The sequence below is a fragment of the Lynx canadensis genome, chromosome B4 (genome assembly GCF_007474595.2).
Source record: "Lynx canadensis isolate LIC74 chromosome B4, mLynCan4.pri.v2, whole genome shotgun sequence".
In the NCBI taxonomy this organism is placed as follows: Eukaryota; Metazoa; Chordata; class Mammalia; order Carnivora; family Felidae; genus Lynx; species Lynx canadensis.
The window spans coordinates 97,657,752-97,682,733 of NC_044309.1; the positions used below are offsets into that span (position 1 = coordinate 97,657,752).

General features: G+C 34.6%; 1 protein-coding gene across 1 annotated transcript; it reads right to left on the minus strand.

Moving 5' to 3' along the window:
- Positions 1 to 1,029: 1,029 nt before the first annotated feature.
- On the minus strand, positions 1,030 to 24,152 carry LOC115518762 (40S ribosomal protein S17-like). The gene is given in 3 exon segments (XM_030322295.1): positions 1,030 to 1,314; positions 1,316 to 1,503; positions 24,029 to 24,152. Coding segments are annotated over 3 exon segments (597 nt in total).
- Positions 24,153 to 24,982: the final 830 nt, after the last annotated feature.

Here is a 24,982-nt window from a genome sequence, read left to right on the forward strand (position 1 = left end):
ATTAGAGAATTAGAAATGAAAACTTTCTGTTAAAACGTAATTTTATCAGCTGCTTCCTGTTCAATGGGTTTTGAGTATTTGTGGCTAATATCATTATTTTTCTTTTCTGAATTGTCAGTTCAAAGTGTGCTTACTTATCTATTATCACATTACTATTTTCTTATCTATTCATCTGAGGCATTTAACTAAACACATTTAAATTAAACATAGTTTAATTTATTTTAATATTTTGATCCATAGCTATTTATTTTATTTGTGGTTTTCTTATACTGAGAAGTTGTGGTATTTTATGATGAAAATCTACTGACACTCTTCTTTGGGAGTTCTTACATTACTTTTAAACTCAGAAAAACTCAGAAAATTCCCCTGCCCTGAATATTTTATACTATCTTCATAATATAAACATATATTACATATATTATAAACACATCAGATAAATATGTATCTTTCTAACAGCTGGACTAGTAGAGTTAGAACCTTATTATGATATAATTAGAAAATCATCTTAAATTTGTTTATGTTTATTTCTGTCTTACTTTGAAAATAGATTTTATTTTTAAGACAGTTTATTCACATCCTCAGATTTTCTTATGAAACAAGTGCAAAGAGATAGAGGAAAATGATACAGGAAACAATATTGCCCATTTTAGTAAGAATGTTCAAAAAGTACCTATCGAGTAACATATTAATAATATAGTAGAATTCTTGAGGGCAATAATTTCTTCAAAGCCATTATAAAGCACTGCATCTTTTAAAATTATGCATGTAACAAAAATAACAGAAAGAAACATGGCATCTTCACTGCTAAGCAACAGCCTAAGAATAGGAAATTGTCAAAATTATATTTTTTTCTATATAACATATACATGAAATGTGTACAGCGAAATCCCCTAAAATAGCTATAATGTATAATATGTAAATATTATAGGTGGAAATTATTTTAGAATAATAGGGGACTCTATTCCAATTTCTCGTTATTGTTGTTATTGTCCAAGGTTTACTGAAGATATTACCGCACAGCTGAAAGATTCAAACGACTCCATGGAGGGTTTTGAAATTCATCCCAACTGGAGGCTGAGTGACCTGCAGTTTGGACAGAATGGCAAAGCCCGAGGGTTTCAACATTTCCTTAGTGTCAGGATCTACTTCAGTGATCTCCTGATCCAGGGCCGAGACCTCAGGACCATAATTATCTCTCCTTTCCCGCTCCTCCTCCTGCAGCTTGACTGAGATACCTCTCACGGGGCCTCTCTGCAACGGCCTCATCAGGTGTGTGACACAGCCTGCGCCCTTGCTGAGAAGCTTCTCGCCGGGTGGAAATAATGGCGATCTCCTCACACGTGTGCTGGTTGGCGCGGCAGTTACTGCCCGGGAGTGTGCAGTACCTCTCTCTCAGTGATGACCGGGCCACCTTCTTCGCAGTTTTAGAGCAAACGCAGCCATGTTGGCAGGGCCTCGTAAAAGGAAAGTGGTTACGAGGGGTTTGGAATAGATGGTAAAATACTGAAATGTTTTAAAAGTCACGAAAGGGTCAGCACAAGCATGTTTCACTTCATACAGATACTGGAGTAGGATGTGGTATGTTTGGACAAGAACAGAGCTGTTCCGATGTAACTGTTCTTGGCGTTCTTACATGATTCTCTTCTTAATAATTGTGGAAGAAACACTTTAATTAAAAGAGTAACATGTGTGACAGCAAAAATATTATTTGAGAACTAAATCAAGGCTTTGGATTGAACCATGCTGACTGACTAAATAGTTATTAAATCATCAATAAGAATTCTAAATATACTACAACATAAAATAATGATGATAATGATAAAAATATCCAGCATGCAGCAAGCACTGCACTGAGAATTTGAGATACACTTATGTCACTTAATCTCCACAAAAAAAAAACTATAAAGAAACTACCAACAATACCTCCCATACCTTTTTATTTAGATTTTTTTGTTGTTTGGAATAAAAAATGTTAAATAGACAGATATAATAATATGGGAAAATCAGTGTATGGATCTAATTCTGTCTGGCTTTACTATCATGTACAGGTATATATCACTTCTAAAAATATTTTAAGTTTCTTTTTCACACAAATGGTAAGTTATATTTTTAAAAAGTAACAAAATAATCACATAATTAAGGAGAGTAGTACCTGTGTGAGGGAGGAGGCAAGAATGGGGTACAGGGAGACACAGAGAGTTAATATTATCTGCAGTCTTCTTCTTAAGTTTGATGGTAGTTTCATGGGTGTTTGTTCTATACTTACTGCCAAAATGTGACAATTATTATTTACATATATATATGTACACACACACACACATTTATTATTTACATACACACACACACACACACACACACACACACACATATATATATATATATATATATATATATATATATATATATATATAATAAAACCATTTCCAAAGTAGCTACAAAATTTTCTTAATTTAAAAAGCCATTTGGGGTGCCCGGGTGGCTCAGTTGGTTAAAAGTGTTCGACTTCGCCTCAGGTCATGATCTCACAGTTCATGAGTTCAAGCTCCGCGTCGGGCACTGTGCTGACAGCTGGGAGCCTGGAGCCTGTTTCGGATTCTGTGTCTCCCTCTCTCTCTGCCCCTCCTCCTCTTGCACTCTGTCTGTCTCTCTCAAAATAAAATAAACATTAAAAAGTAAATAAATAAAAATAAAAATCCATTTAGATAATATAAAGTATATTATCTTTATATTGGGCCAACTGGGCCCACCTAGAACTTTGTGTTCAAAATTCTATATAGAGAGAGAGCAAATGAGATAAATAATATTCTTTTCAGAAAGCTGGCTTAGTCAGGATTATTCATGACCTTATTGGAATATATCATGTCATGATGAACAAACCCCATAGAAAGTGTATGATTTAACACATAACAGTTTTTATTCTTACTTTACACAATGCAAAAAATGCTTTGCCTATAACATCTTACTTTCTCTATGAGAATTTAGTTTTAAAATATTTATTGAATTGACAGAAAACACAACTAATGTTCCCTTCACTAGCTTTCAAATGGATTATTTTGTCATGCAAGCACACAGACACACACATGCACACACACACTCATAAATGACAGCACTGTCTAAACAAAGGACAAAAGGAGATACTGGTGTAGAAGGGAAATGTAATTGATATATTACATCATAGTGGACTTACTCCATAACTTTTGCTAACTAGTTCTGGAGACAAATATAGTATGTAGTGAAATATACAACATTGGTCTTATAGGAAAACCCTTTTCTAAATGAAATACTCACATAAACATTCAAGTATGATAAAATATTTAGCTCTTTATCTTCAATATCTTTTAGTGACCTTTCAAAGCTCATGACTATAAATTTTATTATATTAAATATAAATGTACATTAGAGGATAATTTCTAGAAAACAAAAAAGTCCTTACATTAGCTAGATTCATCTCAGATATTTATGTCTGTAATTTTAAACATAAAGCACACTGATTTTTTTAGAGATCCTAAATTAAACTCATTGGTAATTAGTTAAATGTGAAGTGAAGCAAACAATTTATAAATATAACTTTACTAAAGAAGTTGAAATTCCCTACTAGATAAATAAGAACTTTACAAGTTATTTTCTATGCACATCTTAGCATAATTATGAAATGCGACATGTATTCATATTAAAATAAATTTTCAGAAGGTCTTCAAGAAAACAGAATAATTTAACAGTATATTGTGATTTTATGTTTATTACCATTAATTCCTTGCTACATTTATGATGCTGAAGGAAAGCAAAATTGTAATCTCAATAAAAGTACTGAACTCTGAATATCAGCTTTAGATTTATGTGCTAATTGAAAAACAGAATCCCCCTTTCCATGGTTTGCACTTTCTACTGACGTGTGTCACAGGCAGGGTTTTCACAGACAACTCAGAGAACATTTAGTCAGTGATTGAAAATTTCACGTTTCATGTACTTGCATCTTGAGAATTTTCAGATTCTGAGATAGAAGCTCCTTCATAATGTTTGATAATATCTCTAAAAATACTTATGTTATAAAATCATTAATCATCTGCATGTAATGAAATCTTTTACTTTCTTTTATCCTCTTTGTATCAGGAAATTTTGTGGCCCATAATTTCTAAATTTCTATGTAATCAATATATGTATTTAGCTTTAACTGCCATTTTCCCATTTTCAGTTTGCTCTTTCAAACTTATAAAACAGAGGTTTACACATGTCTGTAATTGCAATGAAAATGTGCGTACTTTTTTTTCTCTAAGATTTTTTTTATCTTCATTTTACACTTCTTTTTACACTTCATTAAGTAAAACCGACTTTTCCCATAGAATCTCACTGTTGGGTGGTATCCACAAGCTATATTTACTATCTAAATTTAATTTTAAGTTAATTAAAATTAAATGGAAGTTAAAATTTTCTTCAGTGCACTAGGCACATTTTAAGTGCTCAAAAAGAACACACAACTTGTGGCTACCATATTGGAAAGAACAGAAACATTTCACAGGTATGTTAAAACAACAAAAACAGGGAAAGATGCTAATAAATGTATATATATATATATATATATATATATATACACATATATATATACATATATATATGTATATATATATATATGTATGTGTGTGAGCATGTGCGTGTGCGTGTGTGTGTGTGTGTGTTTCTTTTGGATTCTTCTGAGGGAATTAGGATTCTGTGTATCTCTTGAAATTTTGAGACTATGCCAGCAGGAGTAAAGTAATGTCAATGTCTAGAAAGGTTGGAATTGTCATAATTAACCAAAGGCACCCATAGGGAGATTAGAGAAACAAGAGTCCTTGAAGGACCACAGACCTTTAAGTGCCTAAGTATCAAGATGCTTCAGTCCCTGTCATTCAAGTGAATTAAGCATATTCAAAAGATTTGAATGGCATAGGGAAATAAAGGGGAATTTTTTAAAACAATTTCTTTTTTTTTAAGTTTATTTATTTTGAGAGAGAGACAGAGAGAGAGAGAGAGAGAGAAAGAGAGAGAATGAGCAGGGAAGGGGCAGAGAGAGAGAGGAAGAGAGAGAATCCCAAGCAGGCTCCCTACTGTCAGCACAGAGCCCAATGCGGAGATCGAACCCACAAATTGCGAGATCATGACCTGAGGAAACCAAGAGTCTGACACTTAACCAACTGAACCACACAGGTGCTCCGGGGAATTTATTTTTTAATACATATTGGTTTTATATTCTGCCTGACAACTTTCTCCATTGGCCACTAACATGCAAAGGAACCTTCTCTGCCCTCTGTCCCAGGAAACAAAGAAACCCAGAATTCAAGAATACAGAAATAGAGCTCCCTCCTACAAATGGAAGGTGGAACAGAGTAACATTTTATACATTTTGTTGTGCTATGGGAGAAAAAAAAATAAGAGTAGACAGTTAATTTCTCAGTAGATTATTCTGCCACTTGAAATTCTTAATAAATCACTCTGCCAGGTTATATAGTAATTTTTGTGTTAACCCTCCATTGCATGCATATCAGGTGTGTGCTTAGTAGACGGCAGGAAAAATGGAAGGCAAAGTGAGTCTTGTTCAATGAAATACATATTAACAGACATCCCCCTGCGCAGGGAATGAATAAATTAAATGAGGCATTCATAAAAGATTATAAGCAGTGAGATTTTACTCAGAGCTAATATATTATCCATAGTCGCACAAAATAGGTCCTCAATTTTATATTTACATTAGCACACCCATTTGTGGTTCTGTGTTCTCAGAATATAACCTTCTACATACATTAAAGGAATTTTTTTTCCTCTGTAATTTTTGTAGTGTTTGTTCTTCATAACTCTCACCCCCTTTCACTCATGTATTACAGGAAAGTCCTAGTACATCAATGGGTTAACTGAGCTATATTACATACAATATGTTAAATCAATCTTTTTCTTTTTCTTTTTAATTTTGACGACAATAGACAACAAGTCTATTCACATTCTAAAACAATGATGAAGCTGCCAGAGTTCCACCCCAAACCTGTTGTGGACTCCACCTACTTGTTCAGAGGGTAGCCAAAGTAGCGTTTCAACTTTACTTCCCACCAATTCAGCCATATAGGCAGAACGGAGAACTTTGGAGGGAGAAAATGAATCTGTTAGGTGCTGAGGTGTGGCTCACCAAAATAACTGAATGGAGCTCATTTTCAGAGAGATGGGATTTTTACCAAAGAGAGAGCTGTCATTGATCATTTCTGGTTAGATGTCTCAAAAGCTGCAGAAACTCTTAGGCCCACCCCAGAAATGCACTGGTAGGAGAATATGCTTGAGAAATTGACATTTGCCCTCAGTAGTTTGGTAATATACATCCACTCAGAGCTTCGTGCCTGCTTCCTTTCTGAGGAATTTTGAAGGCCGGTGGTTTACTGAATGAAGCTCAACCAGTATGGTGAGGAGAGAGGAGAACGAAGTAGGCCCAGGTGTACAAGTTTCTAGGACTTAACCTAGTGGCACTGTCAAGCTGGGATATGTTTGGTGGAGTATGTATACCTTAAGGAGGGTAGTGCTTCGAAAAATGATGCCAGTTGAAACAGAATGCTGATGGACAAGTATTAGCATTCATCCTTTGCCTACACAAAAGGATCTCCTCAGACTGGTGAGGCCTCCCATGAAATCATTTTACAATACAGTGTAAATTCTAAGACACAACAAAACAGCAAGAATCTACCACATTCCACACACTTTAGGAAATCTAACTTAGGAAATGTTTTTCTAGATTATTTGATATAGAAGAGCTTGAACAATTTTTTCAAATAAAAATTCGTTTCATATTAAAATAACAAAACATCATGATTATAAACGTAAGCATTAAATCAGTGACTTTAAGGACTATTTCCTGAATATACAACCAGCTTTTTCCCCCCATTTTCTCACTGATTTTAAGGCTGTGCATACACATAATAAGAATACAAAAATTATCCCAATAAGCAGGCAAAAAGGGATTGTCATTCAAAATGCTTAAAATTTTGGAAATAAGCATGGAAGTTCTTTGGTTTAAATTCAGTTATCTAGATTATTGACTATATTGTCCAATTCACACTTTAATGTTTAAAGCATACTCCCAGTTTTCTTTTTAATTAAATGTTATATTTTTTCTCGATTAGCAATTCTGATAATGTGTAAGTTTAAAGTTCTTTAACATTTATAGTGCTATTTCTGTAGTGTTTATCTTTAGTTAAATTTTCATCATCAAATTAAACACCTATTTTATAAAATAAATAATTTAATTTTTGTTGTTCTTAGTGTTTAGGAACCGTGCATGTTTTAAACATCTTGAAAAATGTGAAAACCGTGGGGTTTTTTCTAAGTTACTCAATACTTACATAGTTTATTGTCTGGTGTTTATATGTAATACATAAACTCCCTGAATTAAACACAATTTACAGCTATTTAAAGAGTATTAGCAAGAGACAATATACATATAAGAAGAAGCAACAACAGACCCAGAGAACATTAGTTTATCGATAGCTGAAGTTTTCAGGAAGCAGAAATGTCAATCCAACTTAAAATAGCTTTACAGGTCTCTGTAGTATCTATAAAGCAATGGAGATTTGGTCTGTGACATTTCAGAATATTTCCAGGTTCAGCAGTCATGCACTGTGACAAGGCTTCCTGGTGTAACTAATAATACAATGACTGTGGTTGGTCTCTAGCATCTGTAGGGAATCATTCCTACATTCAGATTTACTATAAGGCCTGTTGTGTTCTGAAGTATTATTTAGGAGTAACTCAATGTATATCTACTATTACTTGAAATTTTATTTTTAGAGTTCATTGAGCTAAACTACAGGAGGGGAATGGGATGTGATTTCCTAACAGAAAATCTTAGATTTGTCACTATTGTAGAATAAATTGTTTAAATTAAATGTTACTCTTGAAAAGCAATAAATAGACCAAAGTTACTTGTCAAGTCAAAAGAGTTTGAAAACAATTTTCCTAGACAAGGTTTGTTGCTGTAAGTATTTATGAAAAAAATATATGGTGATTTAATGTATTGGGAAAATGAAAGCAAGGAAGAGAAGGAGTGTTGCAAGTTAACATAAGGCAACCATGAGGGACCTCTTTATTTGGAAAGTTCTATTTGAATAAAGGATTAAAGTTGATGAGGGAGCTAGCCTGTGGATATGTGACAGAGGAACATCATGGGCAGAGACAAGAGCAAGTGCAAAGGCCCTGTGGTAAAAGCCTAATTGGCAAGCTCAACATTCAGAAGGAAGCCACTGGGGCTTTCTTTGGTGGACATCAAAGAAGTAAAGAAAAGAGGTAGAAATTTCCAGGATATTCTAAATACACTTTTTTGTGCTAAATGACATAGAGTGGGGGGCATTGTAAATTTTTGAGAAGAGAAGGGATGTGATCTAAGTATGTTTTATGAAACATCATGCAGGCTTCTATATTAAAAACATGCACTAGAGGAGCATATAATGGAATCAGGGAGCTCTTTTGTTATAATCCAGACTTGGAACAAAAAGACAATACTGGAAGGGTAAAAAAATGTCTAATTCTATATGCTATATATTTTAAAGTTAATGTAGTTAATCCAAATGAATGGATTTGATGAGGTGTGTGAGAAAAAGAGAGAAGACAAAGAAGACAGCTGGGTTTTTGGCCTATGCAAATAGGATAGAGCTGCCTTGCATTGTGTGGAACACTTATGCAAATAGGATAGAGCTGCCTTGCAGTGTGTGGAAGACTGAGACCAGAGAAGGTTGGGATGGGGTAACTGGTGTCAAAGGAGACCAAGCTTAAGATGTTTCTTAGATGTCTAAATGGATATTTTAAATAGACCATTGGGTAGACAAATACTGCATTCACGGTAGATGCAAATATAAAAGCCTTGAGCACATAGGCTGCATAAGATTATCATGGGAGTTAGTATAGAGCATAAAGACCAATGGGCCTTGGGTCTCTCCACCTTTAAGAGACAGAGGATATGAGGGATCAGCAAAGGGGACTGAGAAGAAGTGGCCAGTGATTGAAGAGGAAAAAAAAACAATGGTGGAGAGTGGCCTGGAAACCTCCTGGTGAGGGACTTACCAATCGATTCAGTCCAAAAGTATTGCAATTTGATGAGAATTGAGGAATAACATTGGGTTTAGTGCCATGGGGGTATTGACAAGGTGATTTTCAGTGCTCTGGATACAGAATAATCTCATTGGAGTGGGTTTAAGGAAAAATCAGAGAATAAGGATCAGAGAACAGAAGTATTAATACTACAACATGGAAATATTGTAGAACATGCAATAATTCTAAGCTCTTTACATATACAAGTTCGCTAAGTCCTCATAGAAATTCCTGAGACAGGGACACTTATCTCTCTCCACTTAGGACAAAACAGTAACTTAAAATTTGCAAAGTAAGGAGTGAAAGGGTTAGACACAAATGAGGTTTATGTTATGACAGATTTCAAATATATAACCTGACTCTTATCTCATATTCTGGGAGAACAGAAAAGAGAAACTACTGAGAAAATGCCATCTGAGTGCAGTTTTTTGGGGTTTTATTTGAGTTCAGTTTTAAAGAACAAAAGTGGTTGAATATGCCAAGTATAGATAGTGATGAGACAGAAAAGAATAATAAAAAGTTTTTTATAGGCATAATTTTTGCTGCAATCTTTATTTTTTTGTTTTGCCCAATTTTCTTTAGTTCTGTTTAAATTTCCTATAGATTTCTGACTCTGTGCTTACAAAAACTTACACAGCCTGTGCTACGAAGAGTGTAAAAAAAGGGGGAAAAAAGGTCAGGAAGTATTTGATTATACTGAGAAATAGAAGTCTCATGGAAAATAAGCTAAAAATAAGGCTATTTAAAAAATTATGATGGATTAAAAACAGAAAATTTTAACTCTCCTATGTCAAATATTTATTAAATTACTTGTTTTGTGTATTTAATATTTTAAAAATTTAATATTAACACTGGTACAACTATGACCCTGAAATAAGTAAAAGATCTATAAAAGTATATGTCCTGGAGTTTCACATTCACATGCAGCATATATCATACTGCAAATATGTAGAACAACTTTGTGTCTAGGAATTTACATATCAAATTTTTTTAATGTTTATTTATTTTTGAGAGACAGAGAGACACAGAGTGTGAGCAGGGGAGGGGGCAGAGAGTGGGGGAGACACAAAATCGAAAGCAGGCTCCAGGCTCCAAGCTGTCAGCACAGAGCCCGATGCCGGGCTTGAACTCACAAACTGTGACATCATGACCTGAGCCGAAGTCGGTAGCCTAACCAACTGAGCCACCCAGGCACCCCATACTCATCAAATTTTATTTTGAAGAATAATACATTTTAAAGCTAATCTATTTGTTAAAACTACACTCTGTTGACCAAACTGAAGCTCCTTTGGTAAATTTTTACATCTTCTAAGTACGTGAGCATTTTAAGAATTCTCTTTAATTATACAGTTCCTTTATTGTTAATTAGCAGTGACTTGCCACTCATGCCTTATAATCATGTTTTTAAATGACCATTCTCTTTATATTGAGAAAATTAAATTGGAAATATTTGTTTCCTTCTTATTTTGTTAATTTTCCTATGTGTCTGTATTTTTCCTTACAGGATATTGCATAAACATCAGATCTAATACTTAAGAAATCCTACTTTAAAATGAATAATTTAGGGGCGCCTGGGTGGCGCAGTCGGTTAAGCGTCTGACTTCAGCCAGGTCACGATCTCGTGGTCCGTGAGTTCGAGCCCCGCGTCGGGCTCTGGGCTGATGGCTCAGAGCCTGGAGCCTGTTTCCGATTCTGTGTCTCCCTCTCTCTCTGCCCCTCCCCCGTTCATGCTCTGTCTCTCTCTGTCCCAAAAATAAATAAATGTTGAAAAAAAATTAAAAAAAAAAATGAATAATTTATTTTGAATGTCAGACAGTTACAACTGAATTCTTAAAGATAAAATTTAAAGCAAGATTTCATTTATTTCTACTAGGATAATTTAAAATTATTGGGTTGCACCTAGAAGTAATGATTGTCCATTTGATGGAAGATAGTTAAATGATACATAAACTGAAAGCCTCACTCAGTTTGGTCTAAACTAGCTGTCCTGCTGAGTCACCCAGTGCTCCACTTGGGACACCTGCTCCTCTCACAGGGAGGAGCTTAGGTGTCATAGGGAGGAGTTTACATATGTAACCAGCTCTTGCTGGTTTTTGAAGCACTTAATCATTTCTCTCCTATGCCTCCTTGTTCAAATCTTCATTACCGGAAAGGCCCAATTCTACAGTCATCTCCTGCTTCAGATATCCCTGATATTTTGCTCTCAAAAAATTTTCCAATTTCCTACACCAAATTGAACTTTAATTGTACATCATCTCTCAGGGGACATACTACTTTCTACATTTTATTTTAGTTATTTATGTGCATGCCTTTGCTGCTCTTAACTTCATGTTTTACTGGTGTCATTTTTCACTGTCCGTTCCATTACACCATGGTTTCCAAATCAGGATTTATTTCAACCCATCTCCTGGTCACTTAAATTACATCTTGATTAAATTTTCAGTGAAGGGTCATGGAGGTGATTTTTTTCAAAGTCCTTGAATATCTAGAATATCCTTTTTGTTGACATCACGTATGAAAGGAGAACCATAGAAAAGCTAATGATATCTATCTCTTAACATATTTTAGTGAAAATTCATAATTAATCCTTGTATCCTAAATAGTGACCAATACAGCAACTGTGTCTTTTATTTTGTACAGTCAACTTTTAAACATGATGATTCCATTGATGAATGGCATGATTATTTCCCATCTAGGATATATTTCTGAGCTCTTCACTTATATGTCCAAATGCCCATTTAACAGCTTTCCGTGTAATACCTGTCACAAGAAGTTTCACCAACACTACTCTTTCATGACCTTCCTGTCCTGGGTAGTGGCACCATCTCCACACAGTCTCTCTAAGATATAAACATGGAAGCCAGTTTGGACATTCCTCTCCTCTATCGTAGTTCAAAAATATATTTTAAATATAACAAATATATACATTTATCCTTTGTTGTTTTTACTGCAATAATCTTTTAACCAGCCTCTTTAATTCTTTTCCTATAAAGATTTAAAATGTTCTTGAAGAGTCTTTTAGAAACAGCTTTAGGTGATGTAACGTACCTGCATAAAACTCTTAATAGCTTTTCATTGTATTTTAAAGTCCTGTTTTAAGTTACCTTAAGGTATGAATATTACTGTACTACCTTAATGTTTAAGAAATATCCCATTATTTATAAAAATAAAATGGAAATAAATGTGACTATTAACACCACCACTAAAAGCACTCTTTTTTCCTCTTCTCTCAGTATGCTCAGGCCTTTGTAAAGCAAATGCTAGGAGGAGAGATGTGGTGAAGGCATAGTTTGCTTTAGGCCCTAAAATTTAAATATTGAAACTTTGAACAAAAAAAAGTGTAACTAAGGAGATCACAAGCCTAAACATCTTTTTTGGAAATTGCAAAAGTGGGGCAATGCTAATATTAAAAGTAATCCTAATCCTTTCTTGTTATATTATAGCCATTAAAACTTATACACACATACAAACTTTAACATATTCAAAAATATTTATATAAGTAGTATATGAAATCTTTCATGGAGTACTAACATCTTTTCATTACCTATTATTCTCCTCTTACTTTCTATGCTTCAAGCACATTGACCTTCTTTTATTTCTTAAAGTACACCAAAGTGTTTAATACAAATAGGACTAAAGCTCTTTTATCTGTCACCATGAATGAAAGTGATCTTAGCAAAAGCCAGTGTTTTCCAGTTTATATTCAAAAATGTATAAATGACAAACCTTATTAAAGTAAATAATTGGATTCATTCCACTAACTTAAGCATAAAGTACTCCACAATTATTTTTATTAAATATAGGAAATGCATCAAATACAAAGAAATCGTTCCCTAAATTCACACTTTATTCATTAGAAAACCTGAATAAGTAGAAATAGGAAATGTTGTAAAAGAGGTATTTTCAAATGTTGATTAAATACTTTAATCTATATATTTGTGCATGCTTACATTAAAAAAAAGAGAACATTTAGAAAATAATACAGTTGTTATTATAAATTGAGACCCTACGGGGCACGCAGGTGACTCTTGGTTAAGCATCAGACTCTGGATTTTGACTCAGGTCATGATTTTGTGGGACCCAAGGAATTTAACAAAAATCCCCTACCCCTGGACAAGCAGAGCAAGACTAACTCCATTTTGTGCTACACCCACCATCTCATGTATAACCCCCACATGACCTGCTTATTGCTTAAGACACTCCCCCACCCTAGTCAAGCCGCTGAGCACACCCTTACTGGAAACCAGCTCAAATAGGAATGCAGAAGCCCGAACCGCCAAAGAATGTAAGCCCTGCCTTTTGCCCCCCAAACTTGCACACCAATTCTGACCAGAATGATAGGCTAGTTCAAACAGTTACTATAGGGTAAATTGTAATTCAATTGGCCACCTGCATGTGGACTGGCATGACTATGCAACTTTCTGTGTGTGTTACAATCTCATTGGCCACTGGCCCCTATAAAACTGCTACGCCTTTTAACCTAGGGGTCCAAGTCCCTGCTCCGCTGTGTCGGGTATACTTGGGCCCAAGCTCGAGCTTGCAAATAAACCCTCGTGTGTTTGCATTGGTATCAGCTCCTTGGTGGTCTCTCGGATTCGAAATCGGGGGCATTACAATTTCAGTTCCTGGGATCAGCCCTGTCCATGCTGACAACAATGAGCCTGCTTGGGATTCTCTCTCTCCCTCTCTCTCTGCCCCTCCCCCACTTGCACACATGTTCTTTCTCTCTCTCAAAATAAATAAATTTTAAAAAAATAAAATAAACTGGGGTGCCTGGGTGGCTCACGTAGTTAAGCCTAGAAATTCGGCTCAGGTCAATGTCTCACAGTTCCTGAGTTTGAGCCCCCATCTGACTCTGCGCTAACAGCTCAGAGCCTGGAGACTGCTTCAGATTTGGTCTCCCTCACTCTCTGCCCCTCCCTCACTTGTGCACATGCACACGTATGCTCTCTCTCTCCAAGATAAGTAAACATTAAAAAATAAGAAAATAAAATAAAATAAAATAAAATAAAATAAGGCCCTAATCTAAAATCAAAGATACTTGTTTTTAAGACTGCTAATCTTTAAAAAAAAAATCAGATTTAATAATTAGTATCCACCTTTGCAGACATAAAGTTGTTTAAAACTTCTACAGAGTACTGAAGAATGAGTTTATTCTGCCATGGCACCATTAGTAAATGAACTACATCCTTACCATATACTATTCATTATAATCTTTGAACAAAGAACTGAAGGAAGAAAGGGAGTGAGTCATGTCAAAAATTGTGGGAGGATTATTGGATGGGGGAAAAAAGTGTTCTGATTTGGACATGTAAAATTTGTGATGCTTTTTATATTCGAAGTTTTTATGACTATATACCGGAGTAAAAGTTGGTTTGTATTTATTATATCATTTAATTTTCATAACAATCCCATAAATTTAGAATTATTATTGTTCTCGATTTTTAGAGGAAGAAGCTAGGGTACAGAGAAGTAATTCTTCAAAGTCATGCATCCAGCATATAGCAAAGCGGCCTAAGGACTTAGGTCTGTGGCCCTCTAAACCCAGGTGTTAATCTGAGCAGTATATTCTCTTTAACTGCATTGTATTCAAATACTCAAATCTAAAAGACAATGATGCATTTTTAGGCGTGTGTAAAAACTGAAGAAACTCTTTGCTATTCTAATCAGGATTTCCTAGAAAGCTTATCAAATGCACACAGAAATAGTTTTGTACTCCTGAAAAATTTTAAACTGCTTAACAGTTGAAAATTTCAAAGTAGAGCATTACAACACTTTTCCCCACCATTTTACAAATGAGCTGACTTTTCCTAGCATATTTGCCCCCAAATAATTGTTGTCATAAAATTGTAGCATATACAAAGTTATGTATGGCTTGGTCTTCTTATGCAATAACTCCAGTGCTAAATAAATGTAACCATAGTCTAATACACTATGACTTTATAAGCACTGGAATAAATTTTTGCAAAATACACCATATGTTTATATCGCCAAAGGCAAAGCTCTCTGATAGAAATAGTGAAGCCAAAGGGGATGGATGGCAGGGATAATTGCAGACTGATTTCTCAACTAACATTGAGTAATTTTAAAAAGATAATTAATACAAAACTGCATTAAACAAAAAAGGATTTGACTATTTTAACTAATTTTGTTGCTCAAGAGAAATCACAGGGTTTGGCCCTTCAAATGAAGTTAAACAGACCAATACTGAATAACTGTCAGTCCCGTTTATTGCAATTTGTCTACAGTGCACATTTTTGTAGAAAGAGCCCAAAGATACTTGCCTGATGTTAACACAATTTCTGGTGTACTGAGTTCTGGTTTATGCATTTACTTTAATTTAATTGGTTGGCATAGGTGCTGCCAAAAATTGTTCTATTTTATACACAAAATGCAGTTAATATGAACATTGAAAGGAGAGGGAAGTTATTTTTTATATAAGGACATATTACTCCATCATGCAAAATTGGTTTCAATATAAGAACAGGGGATTCTGGGAAAAAGAGACAGTAGCATCATATTTAATCTTTTCGAACATCCTTATAAAAGCAGATGGAACAATTAAATAGTAAAGCAAAATGGATGGACTGCATTTACGACAAAATTATGTTACAAGATATTTCTGCAAACCCAAAATACAATGAGAGGGGAGAAAACATGATAGCTATAAGCCCCATGTTGTCTTTGTACCAGTGGAGCATAGGACAAATCAGATGTCTTAAGATTTGAGGACAGGCTATTCACCAGGGGCCAATTTGAAAACAGCTAAAACTAGGAGGTGTTTTGCCTAATCCACAAGTAGTCCATGCAAAAGTCTGTAGGAAGGTCTGAAGCGGATAGAGTACAGCCCCTCTTAATTCTTGAAACTGAATAACCATGGTTCCCTTCCTTGGAATTTGTCTCTTACAGTTCCACACTAAGAGAGGAAAAAAACAAAACAAAACAAAACTTACTAAGATTTGAATTACTGAATTAAAACTTATCAGGACAATGGGAATATATATGAAAAAAGAAAAAGTCTAGATAAAAGAGGGAGAGGGGAACTGAATCAGAAGAATCTCATAGTTTTAAATATTAATTGAAAAAAACACAGATGTGAGAGCTCTGTGAAGTTAGAAAACCTATTCTGAAACAAGCTTACTTCCAAAAATTCAGAAAACTTGTAAAAATTCAGATTTTCATATGAAAATCAGCCTTGGATGTGTAACTATCTATATAGAACTAGGATTAAATGAAGAGAGAATATAGAATATGATTGTTAATCAGACAACAAAGAGAAATAAAAGGCATCCAAATAGGCAAGGAAGAAGTCAAACCTCCATTATTTACAGACGACATCATACTCTATGTAGAAATCCCAAAAGACTCCACCGAAACATAACTAGAACTAATACATGAATTCAGCAAAGTGGCAGGATATAATGTGCAGGTATCTGTTGCATTTCTATACACCAATAATGAAGAACAAGAAAAAGAAATCAAGGAATCGATCCCATTTGCAATTGCACCAAAAACAATAAGATACCTAAGAATAAATGTAACTACAGAGGTAAAAGATCTGTACTCTGAAAATCATAGGACACTTATGAAAGGAATTTAAAAGGACGCAAAGAAATGGAAAAGCATTCCATGTCCATGGATTGGAAGAAGAAACATTGTTAGAATGTCTATACTACCAAAGCAATCTACACATTTAATGCAATCCCTATCAAAATACCACCAACATTTTTCACAGAACTAGAATAAACAATACTAAAAATATGTATGGAACTACAAAAGACCCAGAATAGCCAAAGCAATTCTGAAAAAGAAAAACAAAACTGGAGGCATTACGATTCCAGACTTCAAGCTATATTATAAAGCTGCAGTCATCAAAACATATGGTACTGGCCCAAGAGCAGACACATAGATCAATGGAACAGAACAGAGAACCCAGAAATGAACCCACCACTATAAGGTCAACTAATCTTTCACGAAGCAGAAAAGAATATCCAATGGAAAAAAGATAGTCTCTTCAATAAATGGTGGTGGGAAAACTGTATGGCAACCTGCAGAAGAATGAAACTGGACCACTTTCTTACACCATACACACAAATAAATTCACAATGGATGGAAGACCTAAATGCGAGACAGGAAACCATCAAAATCCTAAAGGAGAACACATGTAGCAGCCTCTTTGACCTGTCTGTGGCAACTTCTTACTAGACACCTCATCAAAGACAAGGGAAACAAAAGCAAAAATGGACTGTTGGGACTTCATCAAAATAAAAAGCTTCTGCAAAGCAAAGGAAACAATCAACAAAACTGAAAGACAACCTATAGAATGGGAGAAGATATTTGCACATGAAATATCTGATAAAGGATATGTCCAAAATTTAAAGAACTTATCAAACTCAATATTCAAAAACAAAAACAAAAACAAAAACAAATAACCCAGTGAAGAAGTGGGCAGAATACATGAATAGATTTTTTTCCAAAGAAGATGTCCAGATAGCTAACAGACACATGTAAAGATGCTCTACATCACTCATCATCAGGGGAATACAAATCAAAACTATGATGAGATACCACCTCACACCTGTCAGAATGGCTAAAATCAACAACATAAGAAACAACAGAAGATGTTGGTGAGGATGTGGAAAAAGGGGAAACCTCTTACACTACTGATGGGAATGCAAACTGGTGCAGCCACTCTGGAGAACAGTATGGAGGTTCCTCAAAAAATGAAAACTGAAACTACCCTACAATCCAGCAATTGCATTATTAGGTATTTACACAAAAGAGACAAAAACACAGATTTGAAGGGGTAGAGGCACCACAATATTTATAGCAGCATTATCAACAATAGACAAACTATGGAGAGAGCCCAAATGTTCATCGACTGATGAATGGATAAAGAAGATGTGTGTATGTGTGTGTGTGTGTACATAAACACAATAGAATATTACTCAGCCATCAAAAGGAATGAAATCTTGCCATTTGCAGTGTTGTGGATAGAACCAGAATGTATTATACTAAGCAAGATAAGTCAATCAGAGAAATACAAACACCAAATGATTTCACTCGGATGTGGAATTCAAGAAGCAAAACAGATGAATATATCAGGCAGAGAGAAGAGGAGAGAGGGAAACAAACAACAAGAGACTCTTGACCATAGAGAACAAATTGAGGGTTTATGGAAGGAGGAAGGTGGGAAATGGGTTAGATGGGTGATGGATATTAAAGAGGCCACTAATTGTGATGAGTACTGGGTGTTATATGTAAAGGATGAATCACTGAATTCCATTTCTGAAACTAATATTGCATTATATGTTAACTAGCTAAAATTTAAATTAAAAATTTGAAAAGAATGCATTTGCTATATGCTTGGACAAAGTAGATATAGTAAAGTTAGAACTGAGGACAAATAAAAATGTGCTTGCAAATCTTTCAATTTTGGGAGTATTTGCATTGTTACAAGGAAACTAACCTGGGTGTGACATGGGATAAGTCAAATGACTAGGTAATTTTATCACCCGCCTTTCTAACTGAATACAGAATTCTGAAGGTGAAAGAAAAGAAGTATACACATAAAGTAAAAGAGGTTAAATAGTCCTGCAGGCCTAAAGCTGAACTGGAAATCAGAATGAACTCATTAGGCATTTGATCCATCTATTGATCAATTAGTTGTTCTATCAGTGTTTGCTTTCTTCTAAGTTGCAGCCACAAAATTATATTAAAAAAATCAGGTAAAAAGAACACTGCCAGAATTCAGATTGTAAACTGAAAAGATATTTTCCCACTAAAGACAATGAGAGCTTCTTGGAGAAATGACTGATTCCAGGTCTGAGGCTGGAAATGCACAAAATGAACCTGGAATAACTTGTCACTGCAAAGACCACTAAGATCACACTAGAATGAGATACGATTCAATGTGAAGACGGCTATAACTAGAAAGGACAATTTGAGTTTCAAATGGATTGAATTTATACTAAAAGACTGAAACCCATCAAATGAGCTTATACATGAGTTTCTAATGATACTTTGACAACAATCTAATAATAACTTACTTTCAGGGGATGAGGAAGAACAAATTAAATATCTGAAAATATATAATATAAAAAACTGAGCATTTGTCTTGTTTTTTTCCACATAAAGTGCTAATTTCATTAATACTTTATTATTAACTGATAAGTAAAATGAGAATATTAATATTTTATTAATACAACAAATAAAAACACTATTAATTCTTAACAGATGAGGAAAAATAAAATTTTATATAAGTACCCCTGGCAATAACTAAAAAAGAAATGTTAAGATTCAGTTATCAATGAATTAATGGATGTAGGCATTAAGCATAAAAAGAGAGACAAATTAGAAATAACCAAAATCATGTGTGATCTTGCCAAAAAAATCTAACCTAACTCTACTTTCTTCCAAGTCGCAAAAAATACAGAGAGCAGTGGGATGTATGACTTGCAAAATGAGCATATAATCAGCAAATCTAAACATGGGAAATTTGCTATTTAAATGGCTTATGTTTTTCAACTTGATATGTTGCAAGGACAAGAAGACAGAGTTTGCACCTGTAAATTAAAAGGCTTAAGAGACACACCAAATTTTTAGAAAATAGGGTAGTATTAAACCATGTTGTCTAGAGATGCATAATTTGATAATGAAAAAATAATCCTAAAAAGGAAGGATTGTGTTTGTTCTTTGAGGATTGTGTTTGAGATCTGGCACATGGGAAGGGCTTTCAATCTACAGAATATCTATAATTTATAAAACATACAGTATATGTAGTATATATAAAATATCTGTATATCTATAATTTTGTAAAACAAAATGGCCTTTTATATTTAGTTGTGTCCCATGATTTTATGCATTATAACAAATGATTTTTACATCAATAAATATGTATCTAAAAGGTATTTTTAAATGTTATGTAGCAACAAATTAAATGGTTATAACACAATTATTTTACTGTAATTAAATTTATTTTTAGACAGAGTATTTATTTTTAAATATTATAAACTATGCTATAATGACCACAGCTAAAAAATTTCTATTTGCTTTTCTTTCTTCTTTTCTTTCTTTTCTTTTCTCTTTCTTTCTCTCTTTATGATTTTTGGGCTAAATGATGTGGGGAAAAAAGGACTTGGTATGTATTAATACATTGTTCCTCCAGAAATTTGCTAATTTATACTTTATGTTCTCTCCTATTTTCTCCAATTTGCCAATTGCTTAAAAAGTTTAAATTTTTCATAATTTAAAAAAATTTCATAATTCTCTTCCTGTTTACACGTTTAATATAGCCTCATTGTTAAAAAATTGAAAACAAAGGAAATTTTTCAATTAAATTTTAAAACCAGATATTTGGGATGGGTTACTGAGACACTTCTCTGAACCCTTATCATCATCACAGAACATTATGACTCATGTCAATCTACGGTTATCTGATGTTCTAAACGAAATGTTCCTGTTATTTGATTATTAGGGTAAAACTTGATTTTTTAAAAAATTTTATTGTGGAAGGAACACTTAACATGAGATCTATCTTCTTAACAAAATTTTAAGGGTACCTAATACTACTGTTGACTATAGGTACCAGTTAATAAACAGTTTCCTAAAGCTTAATCACCTTGCTTGACTGAAGCACTATGCTGGTTGATTAGTAACCCCACTTCCTGTTTCCCCAGCCACTGGCAAACACTATTCCACTCCTGGATTCTATAAATTTGACTAATTTAGATACTTCATATAAGTGGAACCATGCAATATTTGTCTTTCTGTGACTGGCTTATTTGACTAAGCACAATGGCTTCAAGGTTCATCTATGTGTCATATAGTGCAGAATTTCCATCCTTTTGAAGACCCAATATATTTCCATTGTATGTATATACTATATGTTCTTTATCTATTCTATCTGACAGTGGTCGTGGAGATTGTGTCCACATTAAAGGCTGATTTCTATATTCTATTTTGTTAAATTTGTTTTTTAAATTTTGCCCATTTTCACAACAAGCATGTCATCTTTATCTTATTGATTTCAAGAATCCCTTATACATTTAGTATCCTTTAACTGCTTTGTAGAACTTCCAAATTATTGGCCTATAACTTAAAAAAAAATTTCCCCATAATTTCAGGATCCATGTCTATGTAACCAGTCTTAGGCTGTTGTATTATTCTGGTTTTCTCGTATGTTTACTACTGGGAATTAAATTATGTTTTTTTAATTTTTGTATCCAAAGATTAAAGCCTTTGTGAATTTATTTTTATGTATGGTGTGAGATGAGAAAAAATCATCCAAGTGAAAATAAAATTCTTCCAAATTTTACATCATTTACAAAATAAACTTGGAGTAGATATAGGAATATTTAGACATTAACAGTGAAGTAAATGATAGGTAGAAACATACTAATTGTTGGTAAGTCAAGATTTCAGCAAAGAAATTTTTGAGGACATACAGTTTTTACACTATGACAATAATAACTTAGTCTCCTGTCAATTCATTGATGGTATGGTAATATGAGTAACTTCCTTTCCATTAATTATAGAACAATTTTGTAATTTTGCAAGTATGTCCTTAATATGTGTATAAACAACTTGACCATATTAATTCTATCAATTCTCCCAATAACCTGGCTAATAAATTTTCCATTGATTATTATTTGACTAGCTGGTTAAACTGATATAACTTTTTTTTTTTTTTTTTTTTTTTTGGTACAGACAAATCTATGACTATGCTGGTAACAAGCACATGAGATCTGTTTGTTTATTATAAAAATCACAGTTCAGTTATTAACAAAATTCTACAGAATGTGATACATAACACGTAACATATGGATTGGACATCATTACAAATAGTTTCCTCTTATATATAACAAATGCTTATAAAAAACAGCTATGAAAGCTAAATATTACTTTTTAAACTTGAACAACAGACTGTCATTGCATCACATGTGTTCTGTTATGGAGGTCTTAAGTACCACAACATTTTCTAGCCACCTCACACATGTTCTTTAATTTTGTTCTTTTCCCCTTCACGGTTCACACGAAAAAAAATCAGATTAAGTCTAAGGATCATAGAACTGAAACTAGAGTTGCTTCATTCAGCATCCTTAATGAATTCCATCTTTGTCACAATTGCATTATTTTTATGACACATCTTTTTTTATGTCTAGTATCAGCACTTTTATTTTTCCATTTTCCAGTAATTTATATAAAATAAGGGAAAATTCAATAAAATATCCAGCTAATTGCACAAATCACAAACACTGTTATATAGAGAAAAATGATGACACTGCGGCAGTGGAAATCTTAGCTGACAGCATAACCAAGGTACAAAAGTGCAAACTTGCACACAAAACATGGCATAGGAGTGACAATATAGAATGTATCAATATATGAACTCTAAAACATCAAACATATAAAGGGGAAGATTCAGAGATAAAAATTCTACTTCAAGTGTGATGGCATATTAATTTTAAGAATATATTAAAAATTAAAAGATGTCTTTGAACACTATATAATTATCTACGAATTATTAAACTGTACTTGAGGAGAAAAATAAAACACATGCATCCTTTCTACCTTAATCTGCCTCACCTAATCTTTTCAATCTCAGTAAATTACATCATCATTCTTTGGTTGCTCAGACCAAAAGTCTTTGGTTGCTCAGACCAAAAACTTTGAAGTTATTTTTAATTCCTCATGCCCCACATCCAATATAATAGTAAGCCTAATTGTTTTGACATTAAAAATGTACCCAGAATCTGGCCATGTTTCACCATTTCTGTTGTTAGCCTCCTTTGTCCCAACAACTGTTTTCATTTGTGTTCATTGCATCTATCAAGCCATCCTTTGATTCCCTGACCTTGTTCTTACTTCCATACCACATAGGTCCAATGCTAACATAGCAGCTAGAGCTACCCTAGAACAAAAATCACATATTGTCACTTATCTGCCTAAAACTTTCCAGTGGCTTTCTACTCCATTCAGAGTAAAGTCCAAATTATTTACATATGGTCCATAATGCTATATACAGCCCTCTTCCCAACGTCTCTGACCATCTCATTCACCACCTTTCTGACTGCTCTAGAAACACTAGCGTCACTCCTAATACTTGAACATTCACCACCTTTCTGACTGCTCTAGAAACACTAGCGTCACTCCCAATACTTGAACACGCTTGGCTAGACGTCCAAATATGAACAAAAGTTTATTCAGCCTGGAGATATCTTTCCTCAGACACATGAATGGCTTTGCATTCTCCCTGTTTTCGGGGGCTTTTTAATACATATTTTTAAGTTTATTTATTTCTTTTGAGACATAGAGCACAAGTGGGGGAGGGGCAAAGAGATAAGCGGAGAGAGGGAAAGAACCCCAAGCAGGCTCAGCACTGTCAGCTCAGAGACCCGCTCTGGACTGGATCCCACAAACTGAGATCGAGACCTGAGGTGAGATCCAGACCTAGGCTGAAATCAACGGTCTGATGCTTAAGGGACTGAGCCACTCAGGCTCAGATTTTTATTAAAATGTCTACTTTTTAGTTATGCCTCCTAAATCAACCTATTTGAAACAGCAACGCCACTTCTCTTGACCCTCTTTCTCTCCTAGCATTACCAACATCTAATGTGCTTATTTTAATTAAAATTTATGTGGCTTTGGCCTGTTTCCTTACAAGAATCTAAACTCGATAGAAAGCTGGTATTTTCCCAGATCGCATTCTAGTGTCTAGACAGAGGGGAAAATATACTCTCCATAAACATTTATGGAATAAATCAAGTACTGTACATTTATCATTACAAATTATTCATTTGGCAGCTAATTTTGGAGTGTCAGGCCCCGTAGACACTGTGTTGTCACCTGACCTAGACCTCCGCACAGGTGCCCCCCTTTCTCAGCACACCCACACTCCTGCCCCTGCATCGCGCCCTTGCTTTCTCCTTACCTGGTGATGCGGCAGCACCTGTGGTCCAGGAAAGCCAGCAGATTTCTTTCTCACCTCCAGGGCTGCAGGCACACCTTATCCTCGGACATACTGAAATAAATTTCTTCGCCCAAGGTAGAGCCATTCTTGTCCCGCGTTCGACCTCAACAAACCGGAACTCAGTGATGCAAATGCACCCACTTGACCCCAAAGGAAGGATATCCAGTCAGCCAATCCGCAGACGCCCCACGCCAAGCCAACTCCGGTCCCTCTCACCCCAAACAAGAGACGGTGGAGCCCCAATCCCTCAGGTATTTTTTTTTCTTCCTTGTTCCTTATTCTTTGTGACAGAAAAGCTTCTTGCCTTCCGCCTCATATTGAGGGTCTCTGAAAGAAGACTATCTGCTTAGTGAAGTGTTAGATAAGATTTGTTTGGCTTTTATCGCCGAAATTGTCTTCTTTAATCTTCCTTCCTTCCTTTCTTTCTTTTTTTTTTCTTTTTTTTTTTTTTTAAGTTTTTGACCACGAGGAGTGGGATCCAAGGCTTCCTGCCAACTGGGGGAGGAGCTTACAGGAGAAACACCCGCAGCTGAACCCTTTTGAGTTCCTGGTTCTAGCACTTACCGAGGGCTCCTGGTAAATCACTGAGTACTGAGGGCTCGCGCGCCTGCGGCTCAGATCGAAACAAACTTTATTTAAAACTGCACGTGCATCTTGCTCCCAGAAAGGTTCTGGAGCCCTGGAAAGGTTCCTGGGGTTTATTGAAATTCTTAGAAAGGTTCTGGGTCTCGTAAGTTTCCAAGATTGTTAAAGCATCAAAATAGGAAATATGAATGATTAAATATACATGTAAAATACCTATACATAGAAAATAACAAAAGACGAATGAGAAAAACTAAGACTGAATGCTCTTTATCAGGTTAAGTATTCTTCTATTCCTAGTTTGAAAGTTTTTATCAGGAATGTTTCTTAGAT